The sequence below is a fragment of the Panulirus ornatus genome, chromosome 16 (assembly GCF_036320965.1).
Source record: "Panulirus ornatus isolate Po-2019 chromosome 16, ASM3632096v1, whole genome shotgun sequence".
In the NCBI taxonomy this organism is placed as follows: Eukaryota; Metazoa; Arthropoda; class Malacostraca; order Decapoda; family Palinuridae; genus Panulirus; species Panulirus ornatus.
The window spans coordinates 33,831,525-33,856,486 of record NC_092239.1 but is presented as its reverse complement, the minus strand read 5'-3'; the positions used below and the strand labels follow the sequence as shown (position 1 = coordinate 33,856,486).

General features: G+C 50.9%; 1 protein-coding gene across 2 annotated transcripts in view; it reads left to right on the top strand.

Annotated features, from left to right (window-relative positions):
- LOC139754235 (uncharacterized) overlaps positions 1 to 24,962 on the top strand; it is a 487,834-nt gene that overhangs the window by 421,186 nt on the left and 41,686 nt on the right. Inside the window, exon 5 of one of the 2 annotated variants that reach the window (XM_071671545.1) lies at positions 22,066 to 22,101. The exons of the other annotated variant lie outside the window; for it this stretch is intronic. Within the exon in view, the coding sequence (XP_071527646.1) occupies positions 22,066 to 22,101 (36 nt within the window). The remainder of the gene's footprint in view (positions 1 to 22,065; positions 22,102 to 24,962) is intronic. 2 annotated transcript variants of the gene reach the window in all.

Genomic DNA, 24,962 nt, shown 5'->3' with positions numbered 1-24,962 from the left:
TCTCTCTCTCTCTCTCTCTCTCTCTCTCTCTCTCTCTCTCTCTCTCTCTCTCTCTCTCTCTCACACACACACAGGTGTTAGATGCTAGAGAAGCGGACAGTAAGTAATGGAATACAAGATCTGCAGTGTGTGTGTGTGTGTGTGTGTGTGTGTGTGTGTGTGTGTATGTGTGTGTGTGTGTGGCGAGGAAGGATGTGGACGTACAAGCGTCCAACACGCACCCTCCCTCCCTCCCTCCCTCCCTCTCCCGCTGATGTCTGGGACGTGGTGGGACGTCGGGGGCCCTGCGTGACCCGCCGTGATTAAGAAGCGGAGGGAGGGACGGAGCCGAAAATTGTGGCACTTATCACGAGGACAGACCGCTATAGAGTTATCAAGAGTTAGAAAACGATATGGGAGCAGAGTGGGTCTTCGGGCCTTGTTAAAGACCCCCCTTGTCTCAGGATCTGAAAGATGGGGGTCTCTGATGGCCTTGTTAAAGACCCCCTTGTCTCAGGATCTGAAAGATGGGGTCTCTGATAATGTATTTGACTGTGTAGTGTTTCTGTATTTCCGAGGGGTACTGGAGTAGTATGGATAACACGAGAAAGAGTAATGTATATATGTATATAGACTCGTGTGCGACAAGGTTGAGCTTCGTATTTAATGGGGTTTTGTTATGTTCAGGTTGTAAAGGAGAGATGTCTTTTGTGTGAAAATAAGCGAAGGCAGTTAAAAGGATCAGCGTCAATGATCGCTGGGTTCTGTTGTGTTGTTCCCCTGGCACGAAGGCCCGAATTGGGTGCGTTGGACGTTACATGTGGGGGGACACCTGTGTCGAATAGGAGTTTATGAGTAGCAGGAAGGGCGCAGCTGCTACAGCTGTCGGTTTTGGCCACACCTGTTGGCCGTGGGCCGCACCTGTGGGTGATTTTATTGGTTCTATGGGCAAGGGATATGGACGACAGGTCAAGGGTTGTGTCAGGGGGACGGGGAGAGAGTCCTTCGTCAGCACCACGTCTCGTGAAACAGCTCCCCAGGACGGTTTTTGAATGTGGTTACGTTTAGCCTGCGGGCCGCCGCCTCCAACAGTCTGACGGAACAGGAGAGCAACAGGAAAGCGTGCTCCCAGACAGATCTGTGAGGACAGAGGCCCCCATCTCCCCTCCCCCCGAAGCTATCGTAAGGTATACGTGAGGTAAGTTACAACCATTGTAAGGTGCATAGCATGTAAGGTGAATCCCAGTGAGGCATAGGTGAGGGTAAAAACCATCGTGAGGTATACCTAAGGTAAGGTAAACCCTGATAAGGTATACGTCATGTAAACTCTGATAAGGTATACACGTCTATGTACGGTTTACCATTATGGATAATGGCAGCAACATGTCGCCAAGCCACCTGGGTCAGTGACTCTTCCGCGCCCCCCCTCACCATCACCTCCTACCCTCGCACCCACAACGGCTTGTGTGTGTGTGTGTGTGTGTGTGTAGGGGGCCAAAGGCATCACGTACTCCTCCCGCAACAGACGTCCCTCTGCGTGTCATCCTTCGCTTCTGTCTTAATTGGGCGGTACGAGAGGCCGTCTCGGGCAGACGACCGACGCTGCCCGCGAGGTTGGGGGGGAGGGATATGCCTCGGTGCATAGTGTGTGTGCGTCATTTGGCCTTTACGAGTGTCACTCCATGTCCCCATTAAGGTTTTTATCCTCGTCTATATTGACGAGGTCTTGTGTGTGTGTTGTGTGTGTGTGTGTGTGTGTGTGTGTGTGTAATGACCGGTTGTAGCTGATGTTGAAAGGGGATAAGTACACGTGCACTGCTCCTATCTGGCTTGTATGTCGGGAGCGGGTTACGTGTAAGTGCTGGGGAAGGGTGTGTGTGTGTGTGTGTGTGTGTGTGGGGAGGAGGGGAGGTGCAGCGGGCCGACATGAAGGAGTGGCGAGGGCTCGGTCGGGGTGTGGGTCAGTTGTCCAGGCCATGTCAGGCTGTGATTAAGCATAGTTAAGAGACGGCGATGGGCAAGGCTCGCACGTCGGTAAACACCACCCACCCTGACGATGATGACCATCATTGACATTCCTGTTGCATTAAGCAGTCGACGGGTCACACACACACACACACACACACACACACACACACACACACACACACACAGTTCCTCCGCGCGTCTTAGAGACTCTGCCCTGAGGACCTTCGTGGACGCTTCAGTTGATGACGACCAGTCGCTGACAAGTTTCATTTTCGCGAGTGTTTACTCCTGTGAGGAGAAATGGACCCCATCCACGACGCGATCGAGGCGCCCTGCCTTACTGCACCTGTCGCAGTCGATGACACACGTTTCCCGTACCTGCTTATCGCTGCAGATGGGAATAAGGAAACGCCACTGGTTCCCATCCAGGTGACTTATAAACATAAAGAGGTCATTACGGCCTCTCGGTAAACGTTGCTTTAGGTATTCGTTTTCGCGACACACCGACTCGGTGCGTCGTACCGATATACATCACCTCAGAAGCTGTTTGCACGTAAACTATATACCATAGGCATGAGGCACCGACAGGGAACTGAGGGGAGAATATGAAAACACACGAGTGCAAGCCATTATTGGGGCTGACCCAGAGAGGAAGTGCATTGTGGGTCTTGATGGTGTGTGTGTGTGTTGTAGAAGATATGCATACATATTCATGTGTAGCAGGTGTATCCTGGTGAGTAATCAATGTTTAAAGGTTAAATGCAGGAAATGGCTTCTCACCCTTGCCACGCCTTGGTACGCGGTAACTGCACCTCCTCGTATTCAAGGGTCTGTCTGTGTGTCAACTACTAGGTGTCTTTTCCCTCCTCCTCCCCCTCGTGCCTCATGTTTAATGGTGGAATGTGAGAACTATTGAATCGCTTAACACCATGAGATTATCAGTTGACGTCCGAGGAAACAGAAGTGAATGCGAATTCGTCGTCACAGACGGCTATGCGAAGGTAAAGCTTGCGTAGGAGTTTGAAAGGAGCGTATGGATGCAGTCTCCTGCAGGATGGTCCTGCAGGAGTGAAGGAGCAAGTACGTTCTTATCTTCCCTGCACCTTCCTGTACCGCCTCTTTGTCCCGAGTTTCCTCGCGCAGTAGCGCTGAACACAACGTACGCGTGTGTGTTTATTCCGTATCGCTGTTGAGAGGACGTTAGGCAACACTCGCTCCAAAGGAGTCCATCATTACCCTGCTCCAGCGTGCAGCGCAGCGTCGAGGCTGCAAGAGCCGGTGTATAAGGATTCCCGGGATCGTGTGATTAGGATAATGTACGTGTAGACGAACTCGCGCACGAATTAAAGGCACGTGATTGAGACTCTCGTGGATCACAGAGGCCGAATTTCTGGACAGGCGTTCACAGGTTTGACAGACCCGTGTATGGCCGAGAGAGAGAGAGAGAGAGAGAGAGAGAGAGAGAGAGAGAGAGAGAGAGAGAGAGAGAGAGAGAGAGAGAGAGACCCCAACACCTGAAGGCGTTGTAACTTCTACAGCTGGTGGTTATAACTTGCCGTCGACTGCCTCGGTGGCCTCATGTTCAACCAGCCAACGAACCAGAGCGAAAGAGGAGAGCTTGAGGTACATACTCTCTGCCACTCGTAACCTTCGAAGGAGTGGGTGAGGCCCCGTACACACGTATGTGAGGAGAGAGGCGAGTTGCTGTGGGTGTAAGGTGGTGAGGGAGACGAGAGGGGAGAGGAGGAGGAGGGCGGTTATACAGGTGCAGGTGTCGCTCCGGTGCTCATCCGACACTCGTGTGATCGGGTGATGTAACTGTTCTCTCGCCAGGCCTGGCCCCTCGTCACACCTGTGGCACTAGGGGAGTGCCAGGGAGAGACACACAGCATGTTGAGGTAGCGTTACATAAGGTAAGATGCGCCACAAATGATCGGAACCGATTTGGAGGTGAGGATGGAAGTATTTGGAGGACCTGGGACTGTTTCATTTACCTTGGAAGTACCGGGAACTTTACGAGCTGCCAGAGGCTTGGAAGTACTGGGAACTTTACGAACTGCCATAGACGAGGTCTTGAAGCATTTCACTGTACATGTATCTCTCAAGGGTCGCCTATATAACCAGCCAGGCTGTGGCGCTGGTGGGCAAAGGCCTGAGACGGGGGCGGCTAGCGCGTAGAGCCCACCGCAGAGAGAGAGAGAGAGAGGGGGGGGGGGCATAGGAGGAGAACCATGGGCGACTGCAGTGTGTGTGTGTTCTACCTGAGATGATTGTGACAGAGCGCTGTTTCCTGCCCGTGAATGCGATTGAAAGAATTTCTTTTTTGTTATTATGTGTAAGAGGCAAACGGAGTGATTGGAACATGATTAGATGGTGTTCAGTTCAGAGGATGGCAGGGATATATATGTATCCCAGGCCAGTATGGGATAGAACAACAAGTCTGAGTTGTAGGATACTTATATATCCAGATGGTGTCGTGACATTGACTATAACCGGAGGACGTTGTAAGAACCAGAAGTTGAAAGGAAGTGTTGTCTCTGGCGCCTATTATCATAGCCATGATTGCTGTGCCTGTCATCAGTTAAGGGGTGTCGAGATGGGGAATTGGCACGGTCAGTCAGGCTGCTGGGGATTTGGGAACGGTATCAGAAGCGATTGAGGGATGTGCCCCTCCTTGGTTTCGCCCTTTTAAGTTGTTGACACCTCGTGCGAGAGGGGATCTGCGTGCGGCGAGCCTGCCTAGGTTCATCATCCGCCAGAACCATCATCCTCATGGAAGACTCAACAGCTCACGCTAAACCCCCGTCCTTTTACAGGGCTGAGGTATTGCTATCACAGCTTCATCGAGAGAGCATTTAGGGCGCTGCCCTCTGGAATCGTCGGTCCCCTTGGGGCCATCAGTTGGAAATTAAAATCGCTGGGAGACGCCAGGCGTTGTCTAGCACAGAGGCGCTCCCTCTCCCTCTTCCTCCCTCCACCGGTTGGAAACCCTGCAGGAAAACAAGACGGGTACTGATTGGCTACTGTGGTGTGTAGGAGGAGGATGGGAGGAGGTAATTATAGGGTTGGCGGCGCACCTGTGCATACTGAAGTAAAGCAGATGGGCTAGACCCTCTCTGGTACCCGTGTGTGTGTGTGTGTGTGTGTGTGTGTGTGCGCGCGCGCGCGTGCTTGACTCTTGCAGTATTCTTGAATACCTTGTGAAGTCCTCGAGGGGTCGTCTTCATCCACCCCAAAAAGCTCAGGCTTCTGGAATGGGCCGAAGGTCGAACCAAGCTGTTGGAAGTCACAGCCACTCAGGCCCACCTAACCTACCAAGAGCCTGGCTGGTGTGGTTACACTTTGTAGGTACTTGTCCAGCGCACGCTTGACCTTCTGCGTGTATCCCAGGCTGTTACTGGTGGTAGATGGCAAGGTGTTGGAAGAGCCTTCCTGTATGAAGCGGCACTTCGAGCCGTTTCATTGACCATGTGGTCTGTCCCCCAGTCTTTTATTGGGTGTACTCACTGCTTCGTTTTCCTTACTCCTTAAGCACGACGGTACGACCCTTGAGCACGATGGTACGGCCCTTGAACACGATGGTACAACCCTTGAGCTCGATATGACCCTTGAGCACGATGGTACGGCCCTTGAGCATGACTGCACGACCCCTTGGTGTCTGATGGCTGGGCTTCCCACCTGATTCAATAAGGGTCAGGCCAAAGGCCAAATCATCATATCCAAGGGTCGTACCGTCGTACTCAAGGGTCGTACCGTGATGTTCAAGGGTCATGTCGTCGTGCTTAAGGGTCGTCCCGCTGTGTTCAAGGGATTAGATATATTACGTATTTCTATTTTGTGATCCGAATGCCATAGACCCTCTAGAGAACCTGTGTTGAAATTAGTCCATCAGTGCCTTCTGGTCCTGTGTTTTGTTCAGGTGTTCATATCCCCGGACCTTGCCGTGTGCTCATACCATGGTGTGGTCGTTTGTGAACCACGCAAGCTCTTGCTCACAGCTCACAGGGCCTCGTCGAAGCACCGGAGAACGAACCTTACCTGCAGTGACGGGTTAACTCGTCTACGCCACGGGGAGGTTGGAAATATATTATCCCCCTCTGACAGACACTTAAGAAGTATTTACACCATCGTTGTCTCGAGCGGGGTTTTTTTTTCCGCCTTCATTTGATTCTCGTTAAGGAGTACACGAAGGAGATTTAAGATTAACCAAAAATATGAATATTAATCAGCAATACCGCATACCTCGTCTTCTTGCATGGTACCTGTAAGGATTGGGGAGACAGCGTCTTATTATTCCTCGGGCTTCGTAATCTCCCAGGCTCTCGGGACGTGGCAATTTTGAGAGCACGGCAGCTGTGGTGGCGTGGCACGGTAGTTAAGATGTGTTTGTCGGGTGGCCACTGGCGATGGCGTGGAGGGAGAGAGAGAGAGAGAGAGAGAGAGAGAGAGAGAGAGAGAGAGAGAGAGAGAGAGAGAGAGAGAGAGAGAGAGAGAAACACATGGCACAGAAGCCAGCTTCCCCACACACGCCCTCCCGTATATCATCCCCCTGACACATACCGTCGTCTCTGAGAACCCCCTCTTGCCACGGTCGCTGGCTGCGTGGAGTGGTGGCAAGGGAGGCTAAAGCCTGGCGGATGAGCTTGGGTGAGTGAGTGAGTGAGTGAGGAGGCACGTAACGTCGGCGTATTAAGTCTCGGTTTGCGATCTACCCCTGTGGCGGCAAGAGGAGGAGGAGGAGGCTGCTCCTCCCCACAACCATGAGCCGTTCAGAGATTAACCCGAGCCTCGGTCTCTGCCACGGCGGCCTCCTCCCACCCCTCAGCGGTCGGTTCTTTGATCCACTGAGGCGAAGTGTTCCTCCACATGGCGACGTCTGAGGCACATGTCATCTCGTTGTCTGGCTCGATCCTCCAGTGCTGGGGCCCTTCCGTCTGCGGGTCGCATGCAGGCTGCTCGGGTGGTCGTGCATGTAGAAGCTGTAGATGATGTAGCAGTGGCAGTATTAAGTGTAAAAACTTACATGCTGTCGATCGTGGCTTGATGCGATTTGTAATGAAGTTTGCGCACGAGAGAGTTCTCACTCCAATTTCTAGTATTAATGGCTTTTTCACATCACTTTTTGTGCATCTTTACCCTGTAGGTTCCATAGATCAGAGCCTTGATTGTCACCATCTTTGGGAGACATTATTATTGGGCTACACTTGCGTCTGACCATCTTCCGCCAGAGGTCCTCCGAAGGACCTGATGGAGTGTTGTTGACATAAACATACGTTGAGGGAAGGGGGGGCCTTTGTTCTTGCATTTCACAGGTCATTTACTCTCTCGACTCACGCCCGGCAAGGTGTGTGCATTCATCATAATTAGTCTCACACCCTGACAGCATTTCCTTGGAGAGACGCGAGGCTTTTATTCTCCTGGTATGTGTGAAGCATCTGCTGGGGTTAAGAGACGGGCTGGCTCAAAACTGCGTGGGGTGGAGACGGGTCGTCTGACCCCACCACCACCACCACGGACAGGGCTCTTACGTGAAGTCTGCACCCACTGGATTTTGAGAGGTTATACAGCATCTTCCCTCTCCTCCCGCTGAGCTACTCTCTCTCTCTCTCTCTCTCTCTCTCTCTCTCTCTCTCTCTCTCTCTCTCTCTCTCTCTCTCTCTGCCACTACCACCCATGTACTCCCAAGCCTCCTCCTCCTCCTCCCCACCCCCCTGTTGTTACCGCGTCGTGATAAATCAGCCCGTGGTGTTGCATGACACTGTCCTGCCCCGCTAATTGCCCGGGCCGCCGCTCCAACACCTGCTATTGACGGCAACCCCTACTCCAGCCATGTTGCTGATAAGCCTTATCTTCTTGCTGATTAATTTTCGGCCAAGATTAATGTGGCTGGACCGCCAAGCCGCCGGTGGTGGGTGTGCGTCATGTGTGTGTGTGTGTTGAATTGTGGTGTGGTGTGCGAGTGTGCTGTGGTGGGACAGTGGTGATGGTGTGTGGTAGAGCGATTGTGGTGGTGTGGTGTGGTGTGCTGTGGTGGGACAGTGGTGAAGGTGTGTGGTAGAGTGATTACGGTGGTGTGGTGCGAGTGTGCTGTGGTGGGACAGTGGTGAAGGTGTGTGGTAGAGTGATTGTGGTGGTGTGGTGTGCGAGTGCTGTGGTGGGACAGTGGTGAAGGTGTGTGGTTGAGTGATTACGGTGGTGTGGTGCGAGTGTGCTGTGGTGGGACAGTGGTGAAGGTGTGTGGTAGAGCGATTGTGGTGGTGTGGTGTGAGTGTGCTGTGGTAGGACAGTGGTGATGGTGTGTGGTAGAGTGATTGTGGTGGCGTGGGGGTGTAGTGGTAGGGATGCGAGTTAATACATATGTAGAATCGACGACCCTACACATCCCAGTACTCGGTGGAGTTCAGAGCAAGATGATCATGTCTCTCTCTCTCTCTCTCTCTCTCTCTCTCTCTCTCTCTCTCTCTCTCTCTCTCTCTCTCTCTCTCTCTCTCTCTCTCAACCGCTCCACATTGAATGATAAGATCCAAGAAGCCCTTAAGGAAGGTGAGCCCGGGTATATTGCCCATGTTTATCATCATGACGCAGACTTGGCAAAGCCCTTTGACGGATGTGACCAGGCTGTGGTGAGACGCGACCGGGTCGAATATGCAATTTAAATCCACCGGAGAGTCTAGATGATGTAGGAGACAGGAGGCAAAGTAGCCTCATACGTCAGGGGATGTCCATGTCTGTCCAGCCTGCTGCTACCTGCAGATGCGTGGAACACCAGCGGAACAAGACCTGCCCTAAAGAAAAAGAAAGGGGGACTTCGTCAGACATCGAGTCGAAAGGCGTCCTTCAAGGTGTTACCGTAGACCAGCGGGGTTTTTGCACGTACCCTCGGCAACAAACGTTCGTCTTGATAGACCAAGCCCTCGACAGGGTAGATTCATAGACTCGCACGGGACTGCAGGAGGTTGTTCGAAGACAGCCCCAGCTGGTAGGTGGAGGGAGGGAGGGCAGAAGACAGCCAAGAAGCTACTGTAAGATCGCTAGTTAAGGAGTTGTTAGCGATGGTAACATCAGCATCGTTAGCTCTGGGTGCAAGTGGCGATGCAGGTAAATTTGATGCTGTGGTAGTAACAGTGTGTCGCCCTTGGTAGGGGTGCGAGTTGCAGTTTGTTGATGGCTTTGACGGTTGTTGGGGGGTTAGTGGTGGTGTTGGAGATGCCGGTGGTGATGGTGTGGCGGCGGTGATGGAGCCATTTTTCGGTGGTGGAGTTGATACGGTTCCCATATCGTCTGATGATGTATGGGTGATGGTGTTTGCCTTGTACGAGGGATGACTGGCGGTTCGTTGCAGTTGCAGTGGATGATTAGTTCCGTGGGTCGGGCCCGTCCCATATTCTCCGAAACACAGGGCAGGTGTACACAGACGTGAGGCAGATGTCTGTGTATACAGGAGTAGTGTGTGTTTGTGTATTACTTCTACCAACCCTCCCATCGAACACCTGCTTACCCCAGGGCCAACCAGCCATCCAGACGGGTAGAGAAATGGAATGTATTGATTAATTGAGTTGTCGACCCCGTGTGTGTGGGATGTAGGAAGAAGGTATTTTGTCCCTGTGTGTGTGTGTGTGTGTGTGTGTGTGTGTGTGTGTGTGTGTGTGTGTGTACGCTATTTATGAGAGGTTCTGGTAACTGATTTACATATAGTTAAGTGTCTACCTGCATTTTTTTCTGTGAATGCGTTTGTTATATTTGCGTGACTATGTGATTATGTGTACTTGTGTTTGTTTTAATGTTTGCAAAGTCATACGTATGTTTCCGTCTGTGTATTTGTGTTTGTGTTTATGTATATACGTTTTGTATGTGTTGTATGTTTTTGTTTGTGTTTATGTATATACGTTTTGTATGTGTTGTATGTTTTTGTTTGTGTGTGTGTGTGTGTGTGTGTGTGTTTGTATTACAGCATTGGTATCATGTGTGGGATGGTATTACACTCACGGGACCCCCAAATCTTGAACGATCTCGTATATGTACAAGTTATTACATATTTCTGCTGTACGGGGAGGGAGTTGTACACTCGTGGGGTTCCCTCATCACTTGAATATACTGCACCATTATTCAACTTTTTTTCATTCCCGTATCTTGTCTTCATTTACCACGTCTTCAATATACTGTGTTCATCCACCACAATTATATTTACTTTTTTTTATCACTTTTTTGTGTGTTTGGCTCAACTTTGAAGAATTGTTCAGTGGTCTGCATTATCAAAATCTTGTTCCCAAGAGAAAAACAAAACATAAAGGTTGCGCATGCGCGAGTGGGAGCATCTCCAGATGGGCACAACAGGCACTAATTATATGTAGAACCGGTCCGCCCCCGTGGGTAATTACGCTCGGTACACATGATAAAAGAGAAGTCATCCCTTACCCACCTCACTTGTTAATTGCCTGGCCACTGTCAGACCCAGGGTGTCCCCGTGTTATAAATTGATGAGTTTATGCAAATGCCAGCGGTAGAATAATTAGGACTGTTCATATGAACTGATAATGGCCACTCGCATGTGAGATGTGTTCATGTTCTCTGATAACAGTTTCACGCCGGTGTGGGCCGCCGTGTGCAAACAGGAGTCGGGGATGCGTCAGTCCCTCCCTTTCTCTTTGAACACGGGTCGTACACAGTGTGTGGGGTGGCTTGGTCTATCGCCTCGCCCTACTTCGAGTGTCAGGTCGGGTCAGAGGTCGTAGGGCTGTCGTACCCGACGGATGTTACCGTCGTGCTCAGGGGTCATACCGTCGTGCTCAGGGGTCATACCGTCGTGCTCAAGGGTCATACCGTCGTGCTCAAGGGGTCATACCGTCGTGTTCAAGGGTCATACCGTCGTGCTCAGGGGTCATACCGTCGTGCTCAGGGGTCATACCGTCGTGTTCAAGGGTCATACCGTCGTGCTCAGGGGTCATACCGTCGTGCTCAAGGGTCATACCATCGTGCACAAGGTTCGGATTGTCGAATCATAGAGAAAGTGAACCTCGCTCATGAAGGCGTGTGGTTGGAACGCTGCGTCGCACTGGTCGCCCACTCTGAAGATCTGCTTCCTTGTCCAGTGGCCCGGGAGTGGAGAATGGTCGTTGGTGACATGACAGGGGAAACGGGTGATGGTGTCCGTGTTGAACTGCCAGTCTTGGATGAGGAGGTGGCCTTCTTATCTCTCTCTCTCTCTCTCTCTCTCTCTCTCTCTCTCTCTCTCTCTCTCTCTCTCTCTCTCTCTCTCTCTTATTCTTGAGGTAATGGGGGGAGAGAGAGGGCGAGGGAGATTAAATGTACCGATGGCTTTGATTGAACAGGGGGGAGGGGGGGGGCACCCCCGGAGGAGGGCTTCTTATGGTGTCAGGTGAAGATGATGGTCGGGGAGAGAGGAGAGAGAGAGAGAGAGAGAGAGAGAGAGAGAGAGAGAGAGAGAGAGAGAGAGAGAGAGAGAGAGAGGTGAATAAATTGGATTCCCCCACACGCACACACACGAGAGTGAAGGGGGGGGGGGGGGGGAAGCCGTCCGAACGCGGACGAGTTAATAGTGAGCTCAGATTAGCTTATTACGACGTGTTATTGATGGGCGTCCAATTATCTTGGCGGGTAATGGAGGGGTTGTTGCAGACGCCTACCCGTGGATTAACACGTATCATAGATTGATAATAATGGAGGCCCAGGAGCTGTGATAGTTGCCCCCCTGCCCTTGTTGCTATCACAGACACGTCCACACGCCAATTTATCCCCGGCCAGGCAGACGGATGGCTTCGTTTGATTTTGTTTATGGACGCGACTTGGGTGTGTGTGTGTGTGTGTGTGTGTGTGTGTCCTCCGGTGGCGTGGGAAGGGGGCAGCGGATGATCACACCACCACCTGTCGTGCCTGCCGTTGGTGTGAGACGACGACCTCGGCCCCCTTGACGCAAGCACGAGAGAGAGAGAGAGAGAGAGAGAGAGAGAGAGAGAGAGAGAGAGAGAGAGAGAGAGAGAGCTGTGTCATCTTGGTTCCTCCCCACCCATCTCTTCTTTTTCGTCCTCTCCTCCTACTCCTCCGTTACATCCTCTCTCTCTCTCTCTCTCTCTCTCTCTCTCTCTCTCTCTCTCTCTCTCTCTCTCTCTCTCTCTCTCTCTCTCTCTCTCTCCACGTGTGTCTGTCGTTCTTCCTGCTGCAGTCGCTGGTCCTAGCTGGAGTTCTGGGTTCTTCTTCTTCTCTGTTGAGGGCAGCGGGGCGGAACCTGACCCATGCAGACCCTCTGTCCACTAAGGTTATGTATGCTTGTTGCCTTCCATATTAGAATGACATGTGACCTTGGGTGTCAAGGTCGGATGGTCGACCGTCCACTTCATTGACCTGGCCAGGCCGGGGGTGAGGTGAGGTAACCGTGTGTTTAGTCGTGGTGTCGTTAGAACGAAGACCCTACTGGCTGAGGAGGAGCCGTGGGGTCTGGGGGTAACAACATGTGCTGGTCTCTTGTTTATTGTCCGAGGCTCACACGCCCCCCCCCCCCCCCATGAGCACGACGGTACGACCCTTGAACACACGACACGACGGTACGACCCCTGAGCACGACGGCCCGTGGCACCACGGAAGTAAAAAGTCTTCCCGCAGTGCATGGATAGTATTCGTACACACACACACACACACACACACACACACACACACACACACACACACACACAATGAGCATTTTCAGAGCAGAATATGCGTCACGCCAAATCCTGGCTACTAATTTAATACTGTGTCACCAAGATAAGTTGCACCGTTCTGTACCATGTAATTTAACATGGCAATACATTAAGAGGTGTGTGTGTGTGTGTGTGTGTGTGTGTGTGTGTGTGTGTGTGTGTGAGGTTTGAGGGAGGGGGAGGGACTGTATTTTATTCGTGTGGCGGGTCTTCGGTCTATCGTCGTGTGCATATCACTCGGGAGGGGGGCAGAATTTATGCGCATGCTGGGAAATAGACGAGAGGGAGGTGGACTGTATTTACGCCTGTGTTACTGAGGCTTTCCCAAGGGGGGCGTTCTGGGAATTCCATTGACCGTATCGACCCCCCCGTGATTAATTTAAATTAGGTGGGGGGGGGGTTCACGGATTTATATACATATATATACATTTTTTTTTTTCTGTCTGCTCCGTAAATGATTTACGAAGGGCTTTGAAGGCGTTGTGTACCTGATTTACAACGTTTGTTTTGCAGTAATTTACATGATTATAAACATTTTTTTTTTCTCTCTCTTTTGCCTTTACCGAATAACTGAGCTTTGTACAAGGAAGTGGTATTATACCCTTCATTTATGTGTTCAAATACCAGGTACCGGAGCCTGATTGACACTCGCTTGTTGCCACCAGAATAAAATGAAAAGCGTTTTTGTTCGTTTATTGTAGTTCGTGTGTGTGTGTGTGTGTGTGTGGGTGAAATATTCGTGAGCATTGCGGTGTAGCCTGCAAATGAAGGATTACAAGTTTTGTGTGTGTGTGTGTGTGTGTGTGTGTGTGTGGCAGGTATATGAGCAGCTGTTGGGGGATGTAAGTACACACACACACACACACACACACACACACACACACACACACACACACACACACACACATCCCCAGGGGAACAGGTGTTTTGACCCATCGTTCGTCGTCTGTTCCCAGCGCTACCTTGCTGACGTGAGAGACGGCGATCAGATGTGGAAAGAGAAAGAATATGTGTGTGTGACGGATGTTCAAAGACCAGACTGTAATTAATGGCAACGAGGTTATGGAAAAGGACGAGGAAGAGTGAAAATTACAGCAGTTGACCGTACTTGGAATTAATCTCTCTCTCTCTCTCTCTCTCTCTCTCTCTCTCTCTCTCTCTCTCTCTCTCTCTCTCTCTCTCTCTCTCATCCGTAGTAACCTTATCATTCCGCATATCACATTTTTAACTTTAGCTCTTGTTTAGAAAGAAAAAAAAAACTGCTTTTTATGCTGGTGCTTTCCTTCCTTACCCAACCCCTTCTTGTGTCATGGGAAATGATTGGTTGATTTGCTTCGCGGGTTCACCTTTTTACGAATATTACCACAGGCGTATTTACAGTCATCGGGTGGTTTTGGTGAGGGGATAGCGGATGTAATTCGCTACCGCTTGTGAGCAGGTAAGTCGAAGGCATTTGGCTGAAGCCCAAGCAGCATTACCTTATGAAAAGTAACGAGAAAATTTGATGGTAAAACACCGTGATGTCTCGTTCAAGTGATTGGTATGTCCCGTTCAGTCGTGGGTTGGTGTAGATGGCAGAGGTGGTGGAGGTGGACTGAGAGATGCTTTCTCTTCATCACATCCCTAGTGAGTATTTGTCGTGTGCGGCCCGTGTTCGCGCGATGTGCGGACGTGTTTGTGACAGTGGAAGGGCTCACGTCATGAAGCGTTCTTCTAATTAGCTTTCACGGACGGGGAAATATTTGTCGGTTTGACCGTTTCTTCCGCTTTTAGTTCGTTCAATGTTCCGGTCAGGTGGGCGAAGGGGGGACGTTTCGAATGATCAGAGCTCCGCCGGACACCTGGTGTCCACGACCCAGCCACTGGGATAGGTAGCGTCCTTCTTCAGCCTCATGTGTATTCTCCACGACCCTTGTAAATGTCCGGGCGAATTAAAGTAGACGTGGATTAGGGCCACAGTTGAGAGCCTTGTGTAAGAGCAGGTAACGGTTGTCAGCGCAGATCTGACTGAGTGTGCTGTTCAAAAGGGCGGTGACATGGTTTGGTTATGTGAGAGGATGAGCGAAGAGAGTTACGAATAAGTGGATGTTGTTTTTGATGTTGGGTTTCTCGTCTGGGTGAGATCCAGGCTGGGGGTGGAGGAGCTTCTCTGGCTTGCTCTTGACCCAGTGACACATCGAATTTAGTTCAGTTACTCTACTGACCAGCTCCCGACATGCTTTTGCGCAGACAAGACATTACCCCAGGCACCAGACAAACATGATCGTATAGATCTGCATGATTGTAGACAGATATTAGGCAAATTACGGACGTAGGCTGAGGGCCAACCATGTACTCAGCACGTAAGTAAACACATAAAAACGGAATGACTGTCCTCAGTGAAGCACATTATCTTGCACTTCCATACCTCTCATGTTTTGCTCCGGGCATTTTGACATTCTGCTCATACTTTCCTTCACTCCATTTTACAGTGTGTGTGTGTGTGTGTGTGTGTCTCCTGGGCCGTATTTGACGTGGTGGGGCAAAGGGGTCGCGAAAGAGAACCCAGGACTTCATATGACGCCTTGTGACATTGTAGGTGCGACAGATTTTCCCCCCAACACCTGGTTGTATTTATGATGGAGTGCTCAAGGTCCTGGCCGAAGCGCACGCAAGTGTATTCTACAACACAGTGTTGGAGGTGATGTAGCGTGGTGACCGTGGCATCGCGTGCTTGCCGGCATACCAACCAGCGTGACGGCGCGTGGGAATTGACTCAAATTTGGGAGTGTCCTTGGAGGTAATTCACTCACCCTGGGTACCTAGTGTCATGCTTTGGTAGATGGAGAGAGAGGGAAAAGTTTTAATGCAATCGTCGGTTGGTGTTGGTTCGTTTTTTCTTAAGGTGTGTTGCCTTCATGTTGGTTGTTGGGACGGATCGCTTGCTAGGTTGGATGAGAATTTTGCCGTGAGGCAAGACGAGAAACGTAGTCTCGGCTCGTTGACGTGGCTAACTTCCCGAGCGCTACGGGCAACCACTGTGAAAATAGGGGGGGGGGGGTCCTGGAGTTACAAGAATTTAAACTACGGTATACACGTACTGAGCCTTTCCCGCCGTAGCGAGGTAGCAACAACATCGAGTGGAAAAAAAAAAGGACCTTGTAATCTCTCCATAAGTTGTAATCTCCACGTATATGTGTACCCGTTACTTTGGATAGCCTGACACGGGAGGGAGAAAATCGTAACCAAATGATATATTAAGAATGCCAGAGGGGCAAGCCCCCTAACCTGCATACGAAAGTAATCCCCTGGCAGGAGTAACAGACTGGGGGGCACAGAATATGTAGATTAAATGCGTGGAAGAGGAGTGATGCTGTAAGGGCGGGGTAATGGTATGAATGTCAGGGTGGCGCCCCCCCTCGTCTGTTGAGCCTGCTACCTGCAGATGGGAGGAACTCAATGACAAGACCCTCCCCTGGGACAAGGTAGGACCCCTGGGGGACATGATAGCATCCCTGGGGACATGATAGGACCCCTGGGGACATGATAGGACCCCTGGGGACATGATAGGACTCCTGGGGACATGATAGGACCCCTGGGGACACGATAGGACCCCTGGGGATATAATAGGACTCTTGGGGACATGATAGGACCCATGGGGACTTGATAGGACCCATGGGGACTTGATAGGACCCATGGGGACTTGATAGGACCCATGGGGACTTGATAGGACCCCTGGGGACTTGATAGAACCCCTGGGAACATGATAGGACCCCTGGGAACATGATAGGACCCCTGGGGACTTGATAGGACCCCTGGGAACATGATAGGACCCCTGGGGACTTGATAGGACCCCTGGGAACATGATAGGACCCCTGGGAACATGATAGGACCCCTGGGGACTTGATAGGACCCCTGGGAACATGATAGGACCCCTGGGAACATGATAGGACCCCTGGGGACATGATAGGACCCCTGGGGACATGATAGGACCCCTGGGAACATGATAGGACCCCTGGGGACTTGATAGGACCCCCTGGGAACCAATTGCAAATCGGGGGAATCGAACGTCATCCCTCAAGGTGAAGCAGACCAGCCATGCGGCATAACGTGTGATAAATGGAGACTTTGCAGCAGCCAACAGTCTGGTAATCCAGACCCCTCACCAGGGGAGAAGCTTGGTCGATGGCTCGGGCCGAGGCGGGTGAGAGAGAGAGAGAGAGAGAGAGAGAGAGAGAGAGAGAGAGAGAGAGAGAGAGAGAGAGAGAGGACGATGCAGATTGAGGTTTTAATATCATTTCGGGTCGTGGGAATGATTTTATATTAACTTGGCCGCGCCGTGCAGTTTTTGCGTTCCCGGTCCCTGGGACAGTTTGTACCTCTGGCACACGGGCAGTTTATGATGGTACGACTGAGTTTATATGTATCACTGATTCGTACAGATTTTACTGTATCATTATGGCTCCTGGTGCTGAGGGATAGGTTTACACTGCCCTGCCCGTCAGTCCTCGTCCAAAGGAGGCAGTTTATACTGCCAGGATACTTGTATACCTAGTGAATACCAGGTAAACTGATGGTCTGTGGGAGAGTTTACACCATGGGCCGTGGGGTCGTGTAAACGTGTGGTCCATGGGAACATTGTGTGTTCCTGGCCACCGCCACGACACAGTGGAACTGCCACAGTTGGATTCGTCCCGTCTCTCTCTCTCTCTCTCTCTCTCTCTCTCTCTCTCTCTCTCTCTCTCTCTCTCTCTCTCTCTCTCTCTCTCTCCCCCCAGTAAACGGAGGCGGCGCTCGAGGACGACTTGAAGCCGAGGGAACAGTTGACACTTGAACAAATGTGAAGTCGAGAGACAGAACGTGTTTCCTGCCTCCGTCATCCTGTGTTTTTTTTTTGTTTTGTTTTGTTTTTTCTTTTCTTTCGCACCGCCAGCCTGGACGTCGTGTTCGTGGGAAGTTAATTGTCGGGACCATTAGAGCGAGGATGAGATGGTTAGCAGCAGTTGGGGGTGGAGTGGGAAGGGGGGGGGACATTATGCCTTTTAGGAGTAAAGTGTTCCGGAGTGGCAGCGGATTTAGGATGGGACTGGCGGCCTAGGATGGTTTAGTGGCCAATTCGAGTGGGAGAAGACGTTGGATATCATCGTGAGGTATACTTAAGAAGGGAAAGCTAGGTAAGGTAGGGTTCCCAGCTGTGGGGGTATAGAAGACCTCCCAAACCATCGTAAGGTATACGTAAGGTAAGGTCCCAGACGCAGCTGTGGGAGGGTAGAAGATCTCCCAAACCATCGTAAGGTAATGTCCCAAACCCAGCTGTGGGGGTAGGCGACTTCCCAAACCATCGTAAGATATACGTAAGGTAAGGTAAGGTCCCAGACCTCCGCTGTGGGGATAAAAGACATCCCAAACCATCATGAGATTTATGTACAGTCGGGTCTTGCGTGTCATGTGGCATTAATTCCTTCCGTCCGTCCGTGTATTGTGTAGGGATTCCGCGCTGCGTTCCTCCCCCCCCCCCTCCGCCGTGCCAGTGTTGTGAGCCTCGTATTCATCATCTTCGTGTCATATTTATCACCGTCCACAGTGGCCGGGCGGGAGGGCGTCCTCTCCCCTTGTGCACACACTTCCGCTCTGATCCGCCCACACCTCTCAATTCCCCACCCCCCGCCTCTGGAAACTCCGCCCTTCCACTCTCACTTCCACTCTCCTTCCCCCTCCCGTTCTACTATCCATTCCTCGGTCTACCTTCTCTTCTCCCTCCTTTACTCTCCACTTTCCCTACCATCGTCATTCAGTAGCGTCTCTCTCTCTCTCTCTCTCTCTCTCTCTCTCTCTCTCTCTCTCTCTCTCTCTCTCTCTCTCTCTCTCTCTCTCTTCTTTGTCACGTCTTTACTCCTGAGGACCACTCCAGCCGCCTTCTTTATCTCCCTCTTGGCTGCTTGAGGGAGGCTGGCAGTTGGTTTAGATTGTTCTGATGACCATCAATTAGCCGCGTCAGCAGGCGAAGTTAAATACATTCTGTGAATTACACTCGTTTAGAGTGTCTTGTCTTGGTGTCGTGTGGACTTGAAGCGTAAGACCAGCAGCTGGCGCTGGGGATTATTTCCTTTTTATTTTTCTTCCTAACCATCACTCGGAGTTTCCTTTGCGCCACGTGTAGATTTCAAGACAGCGTGTGAAGGAAGTGTCTGTTTGGTGTAGGAGAATCTGTCGACTGCCCCATGAACACGACAGAACGACGCTTTAGCACGACCGAACTACACTTGAGCACGACAGAACGACGCTTGAGCACGACAGAAGGACGCTTGAGCAGGACAGAACGACACTTGAGCACGACAGAAGGACGCTTGAGCACGACAGAAGGACGCTTGAGCACGACAGAAAGACGCTCGAGCACGACAGAACGACCCTTGAGCACGACCGGCGACGGCTCGACCTTTCAGATACGATGGTCTGGCCCTTGATCGTAAGGCTCAGGCCGGAAGCCTTGAACTCAAGGCATCGTACCGTTGCGCTCGAGGAGAACACTGTTGTACTCGAGCGTCGTACCGTCGTATACTCAAAGGGGGACCACATTTGAATTACCCCGGGGTTGAATATTGGGACGCAGCCCTTGCTATGTACCTGGCGGGATGTTCGCGTCGAAGCTAACTGGGGCAGCCCAACCCCAACCCAGTTCTGGCTTGTCGCTTATCTCGAAAGCCAACGGCTCCCATTGTACTGGTAGCCTTTCCCCTTCATGCACTGGGCTTGGAGCCAGGACCTGATAAGGGAGAGAGAGAGAGAGAGAGAGAGAGAGAGAGAGAGAGAGAGAGAGAGAGAGAGAGAGAGAGGCGCGTGCATACCACACACACACACACACACACACACACACACACACACACACACACACACACACACTCAGGGCCACACTTTTAAACACAGCTCAAGAACTCTCAACCCTCTCTCATGTCTTTCCCAATATCTTTGACTTGGCACTTTTTAAAAGATAGGTTTTTAGGTTTTTAATGCCTCCAAAAGTCCTAGATCCTTCCCCTCGTCTCTTCTTTCTCTCTTTCTCTCCCTTTCATTAATCCCTCTATATTTCAATTAAGGCCCGGCCTTGATGTGGACTTGTGGCCTTGATTGGAGCCTCCAACATGATGGAGATTGTACACTGCTCTACACCCGCAAGGCCTGTAAGAGTTCCCCTTACGTATATGTATTTGAGTGATGTAGTCTCTTAATGGAAGGGAAGTAGCTGCGTTAAGTGGCAAGAGGCTGGTGCAGTCGGGGAAGTGGCACCGTCGGTGCAGGACGAGAGCACACCAGTTCTGGAAGTCTGCCACTTACTATTTATTTGGATTTGATGTGAACTCGTCTCTTTATGCATCCGCCTCTGATAATGTCTCCACCATTAACCCCACACGTAGGAACGAGTCTCTCGTTGAAGAATAATGGGACCAGAGTGCTTGGGTGGGGGAAGCGGTGTTTATCAAGACAATGAAGTGGTTACAGATGGGCAAGCATCAAGGGGGATGCGTCCGAGGATGTGGTTGCACGTCTGCTGTCCATGTTCTTGGCTTCTGGTAATTGTACTCGTTCCCGTCTGGTAATTGCTGTTCACTCGAGTATAATCACAGTGTTTGCTCTTGACATGTTGGCTGCGCCGTCTCATTGTTGCCCAAGACGCCACGTCGATCGACCGAACATTTATTGTGTGTGTGTGTGTGTGTGTGTGTGTGTGTCTCAGAAATCAATTTTGGCTGCTTCCGACCTTGGGGAAGCCATTGACAGCATGACGGTATATAGTGGGCTTTGAGCCAGATCTTGGGGAGTTTTCTCCTGATGAAGTATTGCAGAACGCTGGTGGAGTCGCAGAACACACTCGAGAAAAATTATTCTGACGAACTTTAATCTTGAGAGACGTGTTTCCTGAAGAGGTAAGAATAAAAGGAATTTCTTAAGACGACAAGCATTTTTTTATATATATTTATAGATATACGATTGTTCAAACGAGAAATACTTGAGCCAAACTGAGTGGATGTAAAATTGTGGGATTTTGTCGACCACTGTGTTAGGGTCGTGGATGCCGTTGAAGAACACCGCTGTTCACGATATGTACGCAGATTTCGGGAGGACCTGCGGTGCATGTGATTGTGGAGTTCTGTCGTGTAAAATGCCCATTTAGGGATGGTGAGGACTGAGGTAAGTTTTTAAGGTACACGTATTATTTCATCGTCAGCAGCTGTATCGTATCCCCCCAGGGTGTTATGTTTGGTCCCTTTCTGTTGCTCGTATCGGACATAGAGAGCAGCGTATTATCAGGCACTAGTAACTAGTGTGGCAGTATCATCGGCTGTCAGTAGCAAAATAAAGCCCTTGCAGACTGCGAGGTGTGGGAGTTCTTCCAGTGGGCCCTCCCGCAAGAAAATACAACATGATTTTAAATGGAAAAAAGATGCCGTCTCTCCCACCACTTTGGAGAGAACGAAGAAAATCTTTCCACCGTGTGAGAGGGAGGAAGGCAAGGCAGGGAGAGCGGATCGTGACCCCACGAGCTGTGTGTGGGGAGAGATCTAAGCGTGATAGTGTCAGGTGGATTCCTCCCCAGCCAGAGTAGCGGAGGAGGGTCGGTTGATCCCAGGGCGATAACAGTGATGGCAGGTCGGGTAATGAGGACTTTCAAAAACGAGAGAGCGAGAGCGGTGACGGGCGTTGTTACAAACTCGTGTGTGGTGTGTGTGTGTGTGTGTGTGCTTGTGTCTTCTCAGCCCGGCTGGAAATGCTGCCTCACATCACCGCCATGGCGCAAGAGACACTGCCGAAGTGGACACGTCGTAAAGGCCCGCACTCCCCGCAGCGTTTCAGGGAAAACACCAGAAACAATGGAGGTGGCTGAAAGTTCTGAGGTCGTTCTTTGCAGAGCCTAGAGACGCTGGAGATGGGTCCCAACACAGTCATGGGATATGTAGGAAGGTCCCACCTCCACACATCCCCGCATGCCTATATATATAATTCCTCGATGGATGGAAGGAAGGAACCCAGGTCGGCAGCAGCGAAACGGATTTCGGTAGACCAGACCAAAGCTGCTTGTGGAATGAAAAGAAAAAAAAAAAACAGAGCCACCGATATCCACGTATGGTGTACACGTAGCCTTCCGTAAGTGTGCACATACCTCCTGTGTTGATGCGAGGAGGCACGTCCACCTCCACCGCTTGCATCTTTTGAGAGCAACTTACCCTCTCTGATTAGCCCGTCTATACGATGGTAGGAACCGGTAGCGCTCTTACCTTCCTCTCAACGAGGCAATATTTGCCCTGTGTGTGTGTGTGTGTGTGTGTGTGTGTGTGTGTGTGTGTGTGTGTGTGTTTATTTATTTATGAATTTACATGTTGAAGTTAAAATATATCTAATTGTTTTTGTAGATGGTAACATACACTGATATTTTTCTTTTTTTTTCCAGGTATGTAGTGGTTTATGGAGAGGCAGCAATGGTCAGGTAAACGTTTGTGTGTTTCTGTCTTTTTCCTTCCTTCTTTATATTCTAGTTTGACACACACACACACGCATGGTTGAGGCCGAACCATGGTGAGGGTTGCACATCGGGTGCAGGGACATCTCGCACCCGCAGTCTGCATACCATTTGTGTTGATGGGACACCCAGTAGCTCTCTTGTGCATACGTCTGTTGGTGCCCAAGCAGGTATCGACCATCTGTGTTGGCACGACACTCCAGCATCTGACGTGCCTGCACGTCATCTGTGGTGGCGTGTGCAGATGGAGTGGAGACTGCTCATATCAGACGAGTTGCCGAGCATTGTGTAGTGGCCACGTCTGGTGCAAGAAGTGGTGTGTGTGTGTGTGTGTGTGTGTGTGTGTGTGTGTGTGTTCACTGTTCATATATGTATAAGTCATTTTACACGCACACAGAGGATGTTTATGATCAAGAACACTAAGTGGCTTGTCGCTTTTTGTCACTGTGTGGTATGTCTGAGTGTCACATTTGACTCATACCACCACCTCCTCCTCCTCCTCCTCCTCCTCCTCCTCCTCCTCCTGCAGTTGGTCTTTTCCCCCTCTGCATCGTTCGTTGCTTCCCTTCCCAGCCGCTTCTCCTTGGGCCTGCCTCCTCCTCCTCCTCCTCACCCCCCTGCGGAGGCCGGCCATCACCATTGGGGTCACGTGCGTGGCAAGTGGGCAAATTGAGGGAGTAGTGCTTAGTATTCCTGGGTTAGCGCCCTGCCCAAGATTGAGCGTCGGCGGTAGAGTGGGGACGTCTAACGAAATCTGTGGACTCCGGCTCGTCCGCTTGTTAGCTTGCCTGCGTTATCTTGGCAGCTTGTTAGTGTGCTTGCTTGTAAGCGGTTGGGGTGTAAGCTCAGGCTTTTTAGCTTGTCTCTCTGGTAAGGCCCCTAGTTTATTAGTCCTGCCTTGGTTTTAGTGCCTCCATCTCGCATGCTGGTCAGGCTCCTGGGTCTTGATGTGGTGTCAGGATGTGTTTGCCCAGCCTGGCCACTGGTGGTGTGTGGTGAGTGGCAAGGTAGACAGACTTCAGCATTGGGAATGTCATATATCTCTGGCCGGGGTCGAAGTACCGAAGAACAAAGTTTTTCCAGACCCTTTCGTATGGCCAAGAATTCGCTGGCACCTCTTTTCCAAGGGCCTAGAGAGTGACGAGACACGCGTGCCGTAGATGGCCCGTTGTGTTCTCCTGCGTATACACTTCAAAAGTCGTCATCAATCTCGCACTGTAGGAGCGAACAGTGTATCGTGTGCCGACAGTAGTGATGGGCATGGAGTGTCCCTCTCGAGTAATTCTTTTTGGAGATTAAACCCGATGGCTTCCAGCTGTCTGAGTAATTTGTTGACATTTGCTGTATTAGGGGGTGAGATATGCAAGGGTCGACAAGGGAGGTGGGGAAGCAGTTGTTACTACCTTTCCTGCCATTGTTGTGGTTGTGGATGTTTTGTTAGAGACTCGGTATAACCAGAGGTTGTTACCATCATGTTACAGACCTCGGGAGGTTACAAAAGAGGAGAGCGGATGTAAGGGCAACGGGGAGGAGGAGGAGGGGGGGGGGAAGCTTGTCTGTAATAGCCTAAGGAAAGTCTTCGGTCTTCCTTCCCTGTCCACCACACAACAGAAGTACAGAGTATGGCATGATCCTCTTCGGTCCCTGTGCTCCGTATATCAGTAAGCGAGCATCATTCCACTCCAACCGACGCTCCCCAGCTGTCACCTGGACCTCAGCACACAGTTCATGAAGAAAGTACCGCATCATCCCCGGCACCGTCACCTGCCACCGGAGATCCCTCGTCCCCGAGTTGCAGTTCGGCGCGACAATCGCATCGGCCCACTCTAGTTCGTGCAGACCGCTTCAACAACAGCCCCATCCAAAGCGTTGTAAACATTATCAGTAAATTGAAAATTACCCTCCGACCTTTTTTCTCCCTGTACGTAGTATATATTTTCTTGTATTCTCAGCCTTTGGCCTAAGCTAATTCAGTAAACCGGGAATAAATGATAATAGAATTTTATTATTATTATTATTATTATTATTATTATTATTATTATTATTATTATTATGATAATAATCAAACTAGTTGAGACCAGACGTTCGTGATAACCTGATTATTTTAGCTCATTGCATGTAGTGGCTACATTACAACCACCACAGCTGCCCCCCACCCCCAGCCAGCGTTACAGCGGACCACAGCTGCTCACCAGCCTCCTCGACCACTCACACACACACACACACACACATGCTGCCGCGTACAACCCCTGCCTCGACCTCTGCCACAAGTACTACAATCCCTGTCCTTATTATCACCACCTCGACCTTCGTTTCAATAGGTGTCCAGTACCATTACTGTCGTTAGCACCACTTGCTGCCACCATGACTCAACCACCACTTATCATTGCTGTCAGTGGACGACCCCATGCCAACACTGAACTCCGCTGCTGCCACCACCGCCACCATTCACTTATTCATCCTGCCCGTCGCGTCCACTGTCGAAAGCCACGATCACAAAGACTCGCTGTCACCTTTCGTCATCATCATCATAACTACGCCATCTTCACCATCCTCCAGGCGTCGTCGCATGGTGCACGGCTCACTCACCCGTCTTGGTGGTGTGGTGTGTCGTCGATGATGGTTTGGGTGGTGGAGCAAGCCTTCCCCCTGGCTGCCAAGGTTCCAGGCGGCTGGAGATAATAAAACATGAATACCTCTCTTGTTTGTTGACTTTTGGTGGTGGTTGGGTAGGTGGGGTGGTCCGGACACGAGGGTTTTCAGGGAGTTGAGGAATTAGGCAGGAGTGTCTTTGGTGGAGGGTTTTTGGAGGAGAGTTGACTTAAGAG